The sequence below is a fragment of the Haemorhous mexicanus genome, chromosome 3 (assembly GCF_027477595.1).
Source record: "Haemorhous mexicanus isolate bHaeMex1 chromosome 3, bHaeMex1.pri, whole genome shotgun sequence".
NCBI classification, from domain to species: domain Eukaryota; kingdom Metazoa; phylum Chordata; class Aves; order Passeriformes; family Fringillidae; genus Haemorhous; species Haemorhous mexicanus.
In genome coordinates this window covers 31,027,839-31,043,752 of record NC_082343.1, presented here as the reverse complement: position 1 = coordinate 31,043,752, position 15,914 = coordinate 31,027,839, and the positions used below count along the sequence as shown (strand labels likewise).

Below are 15,914 nucleotides of genomic sequence, written 5' to 3'. Positions count from 1 at the left end.
TTCAGCCACCTTCAAATAAATTGACCCCAATGGGTATTTCACTGGAAACAAAAAAAGGTGGTTGTGTGACCCAGCAACGTTTTGGAACCTGTGGCTCTTCTCCAGCTAGCAGTGTTGAATGTAAGCAGGAATGTGGCCCTGCTCTCCTCCACAAAGCTGTATGAACAATAATACAGAGCATATTTAATACAGTGTTTATATATAAAAGAGTGAGAAGAAGAAAAATAATGACAGACATAAAAATTCTGGAAGAAGGACATTTTAATATAATCTCCAACAAAGCAGACATGTAAAAGGGAGAAAGCCTGTGGATTTTTTAAATTCTGACCAAATTTTTGAACTCTTCTCAAAGCAAGAGTAGATTTGACTTTTATCTCAGTTTGCACATACTAAATTCTGCTGAAGCTTACCAATTTATCTGGTATCTGCGTTGACTTTTACAGAAAATTAAAATGCAAAAAAAGGTATAACTTTAATACTTTTGAACTGATTGCATATTAATTGTAATTTGACAAACATATCTTCTGTAGGTCTGAACACAACAATTCACCATGTACTTCTGTATAATTATGAATTTGACAAAGAATTATCAGTACATATATAAAGAAATATACATCCTTGAGAATATGGGACTTCTGCCAATATATTGTTTTACTTTTATGTGACCAACCCATACACTTCTAAATGCATGCCTACAAGATTATCACTAGCATGAAAAGTGACAGCTTCAATATGGTAATATGTATACCTCAGAGAAACAGACTGTACTTTGCATTGCATTTTTGATTTTAATTTGGTGTGTAAAACAAATTGTTTCATAACTAGATATTATGCAATAAAATAGTACCAAGTCAATAGCGAAATTACATTGCATATAAGATATAAATGCATTTAAATTTTCACATCTCATTGGTGTTTCAGAAGTATTGGCTTTGTTCTGTTTAAAGCCTATTTAGTGTAGTTATTTCTTCTGAAATCTGTATATTCTGGAAGGGTATTCATTTTGCACAACATTTAATCCATTCTGCACAGCATTTAGTCCATTCAAATAAAAAGAAAACAGCTGGGAAATTTTTGAGCTCTAGAATTACTTTCTAAAATACATTTGGTTTTATATTACAATTCAGTTTCAGTTTTCTAATAATCTGATATGAAAATTGTTATTCCTTGAGGGGGAAAAAATCTCAAATGAAATTTTATGGAATTTTATTACCCAGATAACTAGTGTTATTGAATTGATATCTCTTGATGTTCAATAGGTATAATTAACAAAGCCTTATGCAAATCAATGCAAAAAACTCTACCAGTAATAATAAGTCTTTCCCAGATTAAAGATGTATAAGAGCATTAATACTTTAGATAATTTTAACATTTAGAAATGTTGATGAATTCTCATAAACAAACATGTTTGGCAAACTCCTGATTAGTTGTTTCATTTTTATTAATCTTAATGCAAAGTGAAGATACTGAGTGCAAATACTCAAATATCTATTGTCAGAGAAATGGATATTGCTGTCAAAGACAATTTATATGCCATTACCAATTAAACCTGTACATCTGAAGTACTTACTTGTACCTGTTTCTAAACAGAAGAGGAAGGAAAGAATAAAGGTCTCTCACTGTTTCTAAAAGAAAATAGTGGACTGTGACAAGAATTTCATTTGTTCCCCAAGCCTGAAAGGAGATAAAGAAATACATTAGACTACATTTCAGGTTGCATTGGCAGTTTTAAAACAAACTTCAGAAATACAAAACAGAAGAAATTAAAAAAAAAATCCTTTAATTTAAATCTTTTAAGACGCAAACATCATTCATCTACTCTTCCACATTTTCGTTTCTTTACCCCAACACTGAACATTGCATCAAAAGCATGTTTGCCAAGTAGCCCTTTTCTAAAAAGCTTTCCAGTGTAGTTATTACAGTGCTCTAACAATCCCAGCAAGACCCTGTGAATGTACCTGCTTTAATTCCGCTCTGTTTAGAAAGCAAATGGTAATAACCCACAGTCCCTGAGGTAATCTTTACTGAGACCTCTCATTCCCACCCCTGCATTACTGTCACTAAGGATATTGAGCATTCCCATGCTTTCCATTTATGAAACTTATTTTCCACTCTGTTGGCTTCTGCACACATTTATTCTTATTTTTTTTTCCTTCCCCTCTAATGTATAGTAGGGCCCCCAGCTTGCTTCTAAGATATTAATACAACATTTTGAAAGGGTCAGGATCAATAAAGGAAAGAGCAGCAAGGATGTTGACAGTTTTTAAGCCCAGCAGACTTTGGCTTGGCTGACCCTATGCTTCCTCATGTTTCCTGCAGGGCACTGTGTGTGTAACAGCCAGGCTGAGAGCGAATACATTTGCATGCAAATGTGGAAATGATTGTTGATCATCTCAGTTGAAGAGAGTTTGGTAAGGAAGCAACAGAGCACTGTAGTGGGACTCAGGTTCTGTGTGAAAGTGTCTGACTCAGCTTAGTTGCTCTGGGCAAATAATTTCTCTTTGGTTTTTCATATGTTTGAAATTTCTTGAAGAAAAGTTATATGACTGATGACACAGTGTTTTTTCCTCCGAAGTTTGAAGTAAGACTACATTCTTCTTCTACTCTTCCTTTCCACCTAACTCTACATCTGAGAGTTTTATTTTGTGGGGGCAGAATGGGGACATCATAGCCCCCATCCCTGTCCCCTAGTTCTCCTCCTTTATCTTGCTAAATTAGAATTTACAAACTTTATTTGCTCAATGGTTCATGCTGTCAGTGGCTCCATCCCTTAAATCTGGAAGGTTCTGCCTTTCCTTACAAGGAAGAAAAGCCTTTTTTGATCTGCTAGGTCCAAATCCTTCTCAAAACTTGCTGCTGAGTGGTCTGTTGTCTGTGACACATCAGGTCCCTATACGTTTGTTGAACTGATATAGCCTCTTTACATTTTTATTCTCCTGTTCATACTTAGCAATTTGTTGAGTCATCCAGCCCTGCACTGCCAGGAAGATCAAATGCTACTCCATTTCTTTTTCATCTACTCAGGGCAGCTCATCTTGTCTGACTGAAATTCAGAATAATTTTAAAATTATTGACTGTCCTTTGTTCCACAAGAATACCTTTTATGACTTGGGGTCTAAATAGTTGTCAATGTTGATAATGTCTAGTCCCTTCTGAAACTGATGGATGATGCCAGGTGATAGCCACTGGCTGAAAACAATCAGGATGCAAAAGGTACTTAAGAGACACATTCTTGATATGGTGTGATTCAGGAGATAATGATAGGATAAAATGTGCTCTTGTTAATTACATTACTCTACGTCACAGATTGAGTCAGATTTGGGCCTTCTGAAGGTCTGAAATGTTTGTTGTAAGACATTTATCTCTAGCCTTCTTCTGATGAGCTGCCTATAAATCCAGTTTAATTTCATTTCCAAAAGAAGCCTGACAACAGCTTTTCTAAATAAAGACAAAAGGGATCCCAAAGCTTAAGCGTGTTAAGTGTTTGCTTTGGATGAGTGTAGGGACACTGTTTTTTCAGCCAGTGTGTGTTTACCTGACAGTTTTCTGATAAGCAGTGTGATACCAAAGCCCCACTTTGTGACAGTGCTAACACCATCTGCCAGGTGCAGATAGCCTGTTGAAAAATGCTGTCGTCAGCACTGAAGTGCTGATGGAAAGTTATTGCTTCAGTAACCACTAACATGCTCATATTCTGTCTAATTGGTTGCTGCCACTAAAAACTATTATTCAGGAAAAAAAATCACAGGTCATTTTTCTTTATCATAATAAATTTTAGGTTATCTTGCAGTGCCACTGTTGTTTATTTATTACTTTCTGCTTCCTGCCAATTTTACTTATCTGCACTCTAGAGTGAACTTTATTACCTTCCTACGATTACTCTCGGTACCTGATTTGATGACAAATACTCATAGAAATTTTCATTAGACCTTGACATAGTGAAATACCTGTTAAGGATATTCTCTTTTCCAGGCACAGTGGGCCAGTTGGCCTCCTGAGGCAGGGGTACAGTGCAATCATTTGAGTTATCTTTATTTGGTTTCAACTGTTACAACTAAATTTGTCCCAGATGCAAACCAGGACACATAGTTCAAAGAAAATCTATACAGGAAAATTTGGATCATCAAGGAACCACATTCAAATGCATTTGCTTAAGAGTAAAATAATATACTATGCAGATTGCACAGCCATGCATGCCCCAGACATTCACTGATGGTGGCTTAGTATAACAGAGAGCCTTAGTAGTTTTTCACTGCAGCATTGAGCCACTTAAGAAATACATGTGAAGAACCTCAAGTGTTTAGAACAGATGAGAACAAAATGTAATATAACTGAAGCCAGAACCAGTTTTCACTTGCATCAGTGTAATGTGGACTAAAGCTACTTTGACTTCAAAATGATGTACTGCAGATTTTGGTTTGGCTTTCTATTTCTTGGCAGGATTTACCTTTCTTCTGGAGGATGTTCTGTCTTGCTTTAATGAAAGCTAGGATGTCAGCATCAGCCTGGCTGTCTCCAGTCAGAGGAATAGATGTACTTGAACTTGGTGGGGTCCTGAAATAAAAAAGCATGCTTGTGAACTCAAGGGAGTAAGAAGGTTAATTTTTCTGTCTCCTCTTTTTTTCACCATAAAGGATTTTATTCTTTAGATGCACTGTTAGATATGGCACAATTTAGCAGAGAATTGATCTCAGGACTTCTTAATGGTCTTATGTAGGTTCCTAAGATTAGCCCCTATCTCTTTAGTGTGGGAAGGGTACTTGCTTATCAGCTATAGACCTCTCACAGAGGGTTAAAAATATTGTAGTGCTGAATCAAAGACTTAATTCCCAAGTGGAAAAGCTTAATGTAGTGAGTTTACCAAGGAAGTGATGGATATGACTACGCCATGTGTTTGCTTGCTTCAAGCTGTTATACATCAGAACAGATCAATAGAATTTTTGCCTGCTGTGGGGGAATTAAGTTTTCATACATACACAGAAGTAAACAATCATGTGGTACTCAGGACATCTCCTGACAGACACAAATCCTTTGTGCTGCTGAATCTCCAGGCCCAGCTGAACTCATGTACCTATGCTGGTTAAATCATTGACTTATCACTGCTTTTGACAGATCCTCTGGTGATGTAAGATGATGTAATACAATGAAGCTGTTCTAATCAGCTGAGAAAGCTAAGAATTTCCACCTGCATCTTTAACCTTCTTTGAAGATTGAGCACTAATTGGGAGATGAGAAACACAGCAACAAAAAATTACAATATAGAAGGACAAGAGGAACTGAAGGGAAAAACTTCTTTTTTTTTTACATATCATACCCCTGTAATTATAGTTATTTTCACTGTTCCTTATTGACTGCAGCAGTAGGTGGTTTGTATGACTGACATGCAGCAGTGTAATATCCTTGTCTTTGTACTACTAATTAAGTTCTCAGTTGCTGAATCAGTGAACCAAAATGGAAAAAAAGGGAAGAAATTACTTTGAACTTAAAACTCCCCTATTTTTTATGCAATTTACGAGGTAAACACAGAAGACCAATAAGGGACTATTCTTGATTGATTTTCATTTACGTAGCAACAATACAAAAAATAAAAACCCACAGTATATTGAGAAGGTATTCTCTAAATTCCATTTTAGCTCCTATTTTTCTTCTGCTTTTCTTAAGCCCAAATGCAATTTAAAACATTAGGTTTTGGGGGATGACATTTTCCACTATTTTTTTCTGCTCTAGATACGGACTGTTTTGGAAAATAAAAGAAAAAAACCCCATGTGCTTTCTTCTTACTAATGCAGTAGGAAAAACAGTAACTTGACCATATTTTCCTAAGGGCATTGATAGCCAGAACTGTTGAGCACAATAAGAATATAACTTCTGGAAGCAGAGTGACTTGGCATAATGTTTCAGTGGGAGAAAAGAACATGGAAATAAACACACTAGAAAAAATAGAGAGGCTCAAAACCCTAGAAGTTTCTGTTAACCTGATAAGCTAATTTTCACAAAGCAGTATCTCTTTTGAGAAAACATGATATATAACTTTTGCCAAGCCTGAAACTGTTGCCATTTTATTTTAACAGAATAATTTATGTGAGGGAGATTAAAAATACTTTAAAGACAAAATCACAAGTATGAAAAAATCTCTGCCTAGTTCCTGCATTCTACAATTCTTCAATACATACACACTCTGATTTCTCTTATTTTCAAATAGTTTTATTTACTCTTTCAGAATCCCTTTCTCTGAGAAGGCTGGGAAGGCACAGTCATGAATATTCATAAGTTTATAGAGGAAAAAGCTTCAGGCCTAACACGAAACCACCTTTGTAATACTGATGATGCAGCAGATTGGTGTAAAGCTATGTGGCAGCCTGAAGTTGGTTTGAAAGTTGGAGGAAAATCTGCAATCTGTAAATTTTTTTATTTTTATATTTCATGGAGGATTGTGGAGGATTGTGAAGGCATTATATTATTTTGTACTTTGCTCTTTCCTCTGAGTAGCCAAGGTATAGTTCTTACCTTGTTTTTAAAGTTGGGCTAGCAGAAGTGACTGAATTGTTTTTCACAGCTGGATCTTCATTAGGGCTGTCTCTGCTGGTGTCTAAAAAACTGAATGGGAAATGAAGAAATGAAAGAAAATTAAGGAAATAAAGAAAATAACATAGCCCTTGTGTAGGCAATATTAATGCATGCACCAATTAACTACAAAGAAGATGTTTTTCAAGATTTTAAAAATCTATATAAAACGCTTTTTTACTGAAAGAAGATTTTCAGTTTAATCTGTATGGTTATTATGTTTATGGAGAGAATGTGGCTATGAAAAAATGACAAATACCTTCACAAAAAATATACTTTTAGTATTTGCCTTCTAAGCCAGACTCATAAAGCACTTCAATATATCCAATGTACAGTTTGTAATGGTATATTTAGTTCTTAAACTGAGTATTAGCCAAGTGAGGCCCTTGCTCATTTTCTATTCTTTCTTTAGTCAGGCAAAATTGTTACCAAAATCAATGAGAGACCGGGTAAAAACTCAGTGAGGACTTTGGGATGGGGCTTGTTGATGATAGCCAAATATATTGCAAACAGCTGCTGTGCATTCCTGCCCCTGCAGATATCATTATAAGGAAGCTCACTGTTAGGGAGGCAGTTTTCCACCACTGGATATCTAGGGATTCTCTGCTTTTCCTGGGGGTTGCACATACTGCCAGATCTGGTGCCAATCTTAGAGTGGAAAAAGTAAATTACTCAGTGTAAGGATTTTTCCAGTAGATGGCAGGATTGGCAAGTTCTTGCTTTTCTAACTCTGCAGTAGTTTGTTCATTGTTGGCTGATGAATTGATATTTCTGGCAGAGAATTTGAAAAGGGAAAGAAATTTATTACTAAAATTTTACTGTGTTACACTGTGCCAGGTTCAGTTTTGCAGAAGATATTGTGCCCAGGAGTATAAGTCATTTTCAGCTGAACAGCTCCAGGTTTGCTGAATGATTCTCTTTAACTCCTCAAGTCCCACACCATTCACACCTGCCTAATTCAACTAAAGCAATATCTTATTTAATGTCAATAATATTCTGTACTTTATTACATCTACATATTACAAGAGCTAGAAAGGATGTGTGATGTTATTACCTACTATGTGGTTCAACAATATTTGAGAACCTTATATCGTCATTCTGCTTTAGGATTTCCTGAACATTTTTTCCACTGATTTGGCAGTTCTTAAAAATGAAGTGATTTAGTCTTTTAAATTCAGTTTTCTAAAAGGCCTCTGTGTCTGTGCCCTGAGATACTGAGGCATCCAAGTCACATAACCGAGGTTTAATAAATCGCTACACATCAACTGAACCATAGCAACCATCCCTGACTCTATTCTTAGCCTACAACAAACATAAAGTTATGTGACTTAATGTGATTCTTTTTCATTGCTTTCTTTTTATTAAAATAAGCATCTTTGCTTTCTCTTTGCCATGCACAAAATGTATAATTTTACAAATACTGTGAGGCAGCTGAAGTATTTTAAAGTTGTGGTAGTTTACATATTTGAATTACTTCTTTTTTCCACTAAAAAAAAAAAAAATTGTTAAATCCCCATTTGAAAGGGATTTAGATTTAGACTGATTTAAAAAAAAACCCCTATATAGTAAGGTGTGACATAGTTGGAACTCTAGGGATGTCATTTTCAAGTACATTCCTGGACGCAAGGACAATATAGCAAAACTTGCCTCAGGGTGCTCTGGGAGAATTCAGCACCCATGGAAAGGAATATTAAAAAACCCACTTAGACTGACTGAGATGATGCCCAAAATCAGGAAATTAACATTACTGCGCTTAGAGATGGACCTTTATGTCCTATCCTGGGCCTGTGGGGTTGCAAGCAGACATTTTTGTTGTGCAAGTTAAGGAAATTTAAAAGGAAGCTTATAACTATTTTTTGAAATGACGCAAAGTTCTGCTTCCTCATAAGAGTGTACTAATCTAACAAATGAGTCCATCAGTTTGGCACAACTCAAATCCATCACTTATATCCTAGAGATTTCTCTAATTCCTAGGCTAGAGGGATGGGCTGTATGGGGATAATTTGCATCCTTCATACTGAAGCTCTGATACTGACATTGCAAGATAAGTTGAATCATAAGGGGACAAAAGAGAGTAATTTTGTTGTGCAGTGGTTTGTACATTCAGATACAACTTGTTCCTAGCCTGTTCTTAGAAGTCAGGACACTCCTTATTCACCTGAGTGTTAGATGCTGTTCTAATAATGCAAAAAATTGAGAAATGTTCTAGTAATGCTTTAGATTTAATGGAAAGTCATTATGCTAGCATGGGGTGGAGCTAATGATACCCCTCTCTGTGTGACCAGCATGAAGGACTGGACATCTCAGGATGCTCCAACAAAGCCAAACAAAAACATGCCTGACACATTTTAGTGTGATGAAAGTCTTCTTCAAGCAAGGGATTCATCCAGAGATCTCTAGAGGTGCCATTCAACATTTCTCTAATGTGTAAACAGGCATTCCAGGATCACATTTTGGGTTTGGGTGGATGTACAAGTTATGTAAGTCCTGCATCTGTCTGTTGTCCAAGCTTTAACCTCTAACATTATTTAACTTGTTTTGACAGTGTGTGATTCCCATTTTCATTCTCAAGCTATCTGACTTTTCCTTGAGTTGAATTTAAGAAATCTCAAAGACTGTTTTCTGACAACTTCAGTAAAATTCCTACTTTTTCTGGAGATTAAAGATAGTCTGTCAAGTTTATATGTCTGTTTGTTTTCATAACTTAGTACCTGATGTTTCACTCAGTGGATAACTTTCTTTTTCTGGGGGGCTGGGTGGGGGGAGAATCCTCTGTTTAGAGTGTATGTCTCAGTCAGGCATGGGACAGGGGTCATAGAGATGTACACAGGGCTGCAGCAGCTTTTCCTTTGCTGCGGAAACCCAAGGACCAGAGACAATTGATCCATGGACTGATCAGCTCCATCAAGTACACAGGGTAGAAGAGCTACAGAGATGATGCATGTCATGGTATGAGTGCTTAATTTGCCAGCTGAAAAATAATGGAAAATCAGGTAGATTAAAATGGAAATGAAAATTTGAAGGTGTGCAACCTCTGTGATATTAAGAAAACCTCAGCTGCAGTTGTCCAATTATCTGAGTTTTGGACATGAGGGGAACAGATGTTCAGTGTAAAGACAGGAAAGATTCAAGCTGCCTAAAGCTGAGCATTTTAGTAGCTGGCTACAAAATTAAATTTGTCCTAACTTGCAAATTCGTAGATGTATTGTTCCAGTTGTTACCAAAGAACATGAAAACCTTTTGAAATGTCTCTAATTGATGATGTTATTCCCAGATTATGTTTTCATCATTGTGTAACATTGCAGAAAATTGGCAGGAATAAAAAATGATTAGACAGAAAATGCTGTAAAATATGTAAACATTGACCTTGTTTCACACAACATTAATATAGGGGGTAATTGTTGCAATCCAGGACAGTAATTGTTAAAAAAATCTGATACTTAGAGTCATCAGACAACATGAAGATTTATTTGAAAATAGCTCCAAGGGAATTTAAAGTGCCAGGAAGACTTTGAATAAGAAACAGAACAGCCGAGGAGTCTGAGGTTGAACATACTGCGGGGCTTGCTGGAATAGGACAAATGAGATGCAGTAAAAGGAAATGAGTGAGGTTAAGAAAGATTTGACTGAGATAAAAAGGAATGCATTCATTCTAAGAGGAGGAAAAAACCCCAAAATTTTTATAAGATTTGAATAACTATCTAACATTTACATGATTCAAAGGGAATACAAGAACCGTTCAACACGACTGAAATGAAATGTTCAGTGAGAGAAGCAATTTGAATAGACAAGGATCTGATAAATTCCTTAAATGAAAGCCATTGTGGGAGACACTGTATGAGGAAGAACAAAAGGCTGTGCTTGAATTCTGAATGCGTGGAGCACACATGGATTGCTGAGCCCGACATGCATTTTCAGACTTCTTGTAGCCTTGACAGGAATTCATTAAGAGACATAAACATATGTACAGTGTGAGTTCAGGTAGCACCACAGCTTTCAGACCTCACTGACTGAGTCAGAAATGCTCACAATTCAACTCTTTTATTAACATAGACTAATTTCGACACTTTAACAATTCAACCATTTTTTCAACCAAAAAAAGAGATATATTTGGCCATGGATCAAGTGCCTTTTAGGTGTGTGTATCCTTCTTAAGCCTCAAAAGGATTACCAGCCTCCCTTCTTGGTTATTTTAGTTATAAATTAACTTAGTATAAAATAAAATTTGAGCCTTCCCCAGGCTTAATTTTCTCTGGAAATGTGACTAAGGTGTGTCAAACAATAACAATGCACACAAGTCACACACAAGAAGGTGACCAAAAGACTTTGTTCAAACCCATATAAAGATTAGGAACACACCTGTGTCTTTTGCATGCTGAGTTATATAAATAATAATTTCTAGCCTGAAGATTGTCTTTACATCCATTCCCATTCAGGAGTTTGTCTGAATGGTTTTACTGCATACTTACTCTGTCAATAGCAGCCTTAGAATTTAGCCTACTTAGTTTTAGATCTTATACTTATTGAACACACCTGTTAACTGAATTCCATCTTGGAAACAGGTTTTATTTACACCACATTATATCAAACACATTTTAGGTCAGCTTTTGCTTTGGCGGCTGGTTATTCTGTTGGGTGAAGACAGCAACATTATTCCAAAGAAAGAGACGGTTGATTTTTATATAAGTTAGAAAAAAAGAGCCATTTGTGTCTCAGGAAAAGAAGTGCCTGTAGCCTGGATTCATTCTACAAAATTATGGGAAGGGGTAAGTAAAGTTGCTGTGACAAATGGGGCCAAAGAAATCCTTGGGAAATAAATATTCTACTATTTTATTCTTTTAAAGTCTGAAATTTGAAAGCATTACTCTAAAATGTTATTGACTCGGGTAGGGGAAAAAGTAAATTTTCATGCACAGTGGGAGGTTAAGCCTGTAGTTCCTGCCTCAGAAAAAGCAGAAACAGTGTTTCTACTTCCATACACATGCCACTGGAAATGTGCCTGAGTAAAATATGTTTAAACAGCCTAACATAAAATAAGATCAACTTTCTAGAATCATAGGAAGGAAAGAGTGCTTGACTTTTAAAGATTATTGCAAGCATATTGCTAGAGATGGGAAAATAAAACTCCATCCATCCCAACTCGCTCTACAATTTTAGTTCCAGAAGATAAATATTCTGTGTCTGTGATATTTACGCAAGGATCATCCAGTCAGCCTCAGTCAGTAAGCCCATTACTTAGACACAGAGAAACTGTTCACTGTAAAGAACATCTGCTTTTTGCAGGGAATCATGTGCGGCAGTACAGGACTCCGAAGTAAGCTTGGCAGCTGAAAGCAACCACGCACCTTTCTCCATTCTAGTCAAAAGGCCAGATGGGCTTTCCTTAGACTTGTCCTCCAGTAATAAACGTGAACAGTAAGAGCATTTGATAGAAATGCTTAAAAAAACATACAGAAATCAGTTATGCAATTTTATTTCTGAGCCAGGGTATGGAAAGGAGGATTCACCACTGCTGGAGGCCAGTTCCCCATTGCACTAGAAAGTACCTGGGCATTACCATAGGCTCTTTTTAGTTCAAGAATTTTTATTTAGAATGCAAAAGGTATTGCTCTCCTGAGCAATGCATCAGCACACCAACTGAAATTTGCTGTTCCCAAGATCAGTAGGGCAGAGAGGTTGTGCAAGATGTGCTTAGTTCAAAGGACGGTACAGAGAGTGACAGTAATGGATTGCTTAAACTAATTTGGCTGGATTTGTGCTAAGGTAGACCAAAAATGCTCTCATGTTCTGTTCCATGAGCTTTTCTCTGGGACAAGTAACCTCCAGCCTGAGACCAGAAATGAACAGCACAGATTAGGCCTAAAACCATTTGGCAAAGTGTTTAATGCCTAAGTCTTGAGAGGACACAGAATAGGAACCAAAGCAAAGTAGAGAAGACTGGAGTAGGTTTTCATCAGTTTGAGAGATCTAAAAATGTCTTCTCAGAAAACTTTGAGGGCTATGTCTATCATTTTCTGAACTGATTATGAAGCATTTACTACAGATACATGAGAGTGTTAAATAAAACTTAGAAGCTATTTTACAGTTTTAAGAAAACAGGAAAACATCATTTATGCAGATTACTGTCATATAAATGTAGGTAAAGCCACTCATCAGAGAAATGTTAATTGCATAACAAGAAGGAGGGTAGAGGGGCAGAAAAAGAGAGTAAGAGAAAGGTGGGGAGGGAAAGAGGAAGAGGGAGAGAGAAAGAAGAAGGAAGGGGAGAGAACACTTCATTTATTGTCCTTGAATATGGAAATCTGCACAGTCAGGTATGTGGTTTCTTGCACACTGCTTTCCCTGATGGTTATGAAAAATCAATTACTGCAAATTTAAATTAGAGGTTTTGAATTCAGAGGTGACTGTTGATGAAACAACCAAGATTATTACATTTTTCTCCTGCAGAAGACACATCACCATCTTACTTATCATATAAAATATAATTGTGGAATAATATGCTGCATAAATGTAGTACCATGACTTTTTCAGGAGCAAGCCTATCTAGGATATATATGAAATAATTTTTAAATCTCTTCTGGTTTGAAGTCCTCTGCATACATCCCAAAGGAGATATAATCTCCTCATACACAAAACTGACTGCTAGCAGGCTTACCTTTCTTAGCTGTCATGGGGCCCCTATAGAAAGGTTTCCAAGGTTCCAAGACCAAAATAACTGATGTCCTACTTTCAACAGGACTTCCAAATAACTGAATGATAAAATTTCATTTTTTACACAATCATTTCTGTTGTAACTAAAAATACAGTGTTTCAGTGTAGTATTTGCAAAAGCATTCTGGACAACTTCACTTTTATTAAAAGTTAAAAGTGCATTTTTTCCCATGTAAGGAAGGAAAAGAAAAATGAACAATTTACCTGATAGGTGATAGGTGCTGTGAGGATCTGATAAGCTGTGGATAAACAGGATTGACAGTATTTGGTGAGGCAACCATCTCTGGCTTTTCCTGCTGGGTTTAAATTGAAAAACAAAATTATCAGGCTAGGATTTTTTTAAAGTGCTTCATACTGGCCTATAAATTTCAGCAATAACAAGGTAAGCAATGACTCATTCAGAAAACACAGAGCCTGAATCACACAGTATTTTCTCCACTTGCACAAACACTTCTGAACAAAGAGAAAAGTATTTAGGATTGGTTCAAGTATTTTTAAGCTCAAGTTACAGGTTTTTAATATGTAAAAGTATATGTTCACCAATTTCAGTTTCTTAGGGAGCTCAGATGTATATATAGGTCAAGATCTAAGAAATCAATCCCAATTATGTTTTCCAGTTTTCCAATCTTCTACTGATGAATCATGAGAGGTTGAATCACGGAACTCTCCTTTTAAGGGATGGAGAAAAATTTGCTGCTGTGGATTCAAGAATATTACTTGCAGTGCTTTGAAAAGCCTAAATATTTAGACAGGAGGGAGACTAAAACATCATCCTCTTTGCCACTAATATAGTTAGGGATGTTAACTGGAAAAGTATTTGGTCATGCTAACTTGCAGTTAAGCTGCTTAGGTGGCAGTGTATGGATAACTAAGTTCCCTATGTCAAGTTCTGTATTTATTTTAGGCTGTTTTCCTAAAGATACAGTTTAAATTAATACTAATGAGAATTAACCAAAATATAAGCTAAAACTTTATTTGTTTATAACAACTTTTCCTCAAGGAGAAAATCTTCTCTTCCATTTAATAATAAATGATATGGGATGGACTGCACTCAGCGTTCTTTTTCATGAGACTGATGTACCTTTCATGGCCAAGCTTTGCTGTGAGTTGCTGTGTCACTACTTGCAAGTCATTAAAAAAGTGTCAGAAGGGGAGCACAAGAAAGCTAGGTTGTTTCAGTGGAGTGTAGTTTTCAGACTGACTGTGTTATGAATTTCCAATACACTGGTTAAAATGACAGGTCTTTAGTTCATTTTTACACAAGTCATTGCATTAGAGCACTCTGTTCTTAAACACTGGTGGACTTCAGCTAGAGAGTGAGGAAACACACTGTGCTGGGAGCTGATGACCCACTGCGAGCCTAGGGAAGCTGAAAAGTTACTGGAGCCTTTGCAAGCAAAGGAAGCTAAAAAGCAACTATATTTGCTGCAAAAAAATGCTGATGAAATCATAGTTTTGCTAGCAGTAAAAAAGATTATTTTTTGCAATCTGATGATATTCTTTCAGAGTTGTTAGCATTTTGGGCCCATACTTCCCTACTAATCAAGTTGTTTGGGAGAACATAAAAAAGAAAATAGAGCAGGAAGAAAATGAGTTTGTTTGATTTTTTTTTAGCTTCACACAAGTATAATTCACATTACCTTTGTCCAACTTACCTTGGCATAAGTACAGATGAACCAGACCCTGAATTCCTTCCTTCATACTCCTTTCTGTCTAGTCAATTAACTACTTCTTTAAGAAATTATTGAAGAAGTTATATTTACATGAAAATGGAAGAAATACAAAATTATTTCATACCTGGAATTTTTCTGCCTCTTCAGACCACCAGACTTCAAAGTCTTTTTGCAGCTTCATCTTTACTTTTTCCATAAGAAGCTGCAGGTGCTCAATCTCTACCTTCAGTCCTTTGAAGCGACTGTACACTGTTTTATAGCTAATATGAGAAGAAGAAAGTGTATTACAGATTTTCCAACATATATCTGAACAAAGGTTAATCCTACTTAAAACTGTTAGAGATTTAAACTATAAAATGATGTACAATAATCAGAGATGCAGAGGACACAGATGGATGGTAGAAGGAAACATATTTTACAAAAGCTTCATGGGACAGTAAGTGCAAGAAGCTTATTCCACAAACCTTTTATTTCATAAAGAAGTTAGTGAAATTCAAGTGGGATTAACATTGATTAACAGCTAAAATATGGGTTCGATCAACTATGAAAATATTTCTTTTGAATTCTTAACATGTTACCATTAATAAATAATGGGTATCTGGGATTCAGATAGGAGCTGAGACTGCTTCCCCTGTCAGATGGAAGTTTCCTTACCCTCTTGGCTGTTAGACACTTGCAGATTTACCAGGAGGAGGAAAGAGCCAGAAGTTTCCTCAGAGACTGTGAATAACAAATGCTAGCAAAATACTTCATTCTGATGTCCTTGTATCTATTTTTTTTAATCCTCTTGGCAAGGGTTGGTTTACCCATGTGTAATCTGCATATTATTTACACTTAGTGAATCCTGTATAACCTAAAAGTTTTCTTTAGGTCAAGAAATGCAGAACTTTTCTGAATCATCCAAAAGGCTCACAATACATTTGGATTCAAACATGTCGCAAACACTAATCCTCAGGGAGGACATTA

The 15,914-nt window shown here is 36.2% G+C and overlaps 1 protein-coding gene across 1 annotated transcript in view; it reads right to left on the bottom strand.

Moving 5' to 3' along the window:
• Positions 1-243: 243 nt before the first annotated feature.
• KIF6 (kinesin family member 6) overlaps positions 244-15,914 on the bottom strand; it is a 155,524-nt gene continuing 139,853 nt past the window's right edge. Inside the window, exons 18-22 of the mRNA XM_059841246.1 lie at positions 15,073-15,208; positions 13,480-13,571; positions 6,508-6,597; positions 4,448-4,554; positions 244-1,674 (exon numbers count right to left, since the gene is read on the bottom strand). Coding sequence (XP_059697229.1) covers positions 1,658-1,674; positions 4,448-4,554; positions 6,508-6,597; positions 13,480-13,571; positions 15,073-15,208 — 442 coding nt within the window. The 3' untranslated portion in view covers positions 244-1,657. The remainder of the gene's footprint in view (positions 1,675-4,447; positions 4,555-6,507; positions 6,598-13,479; positions 13,572-15,072; positions 15,209-15,914) is intronic.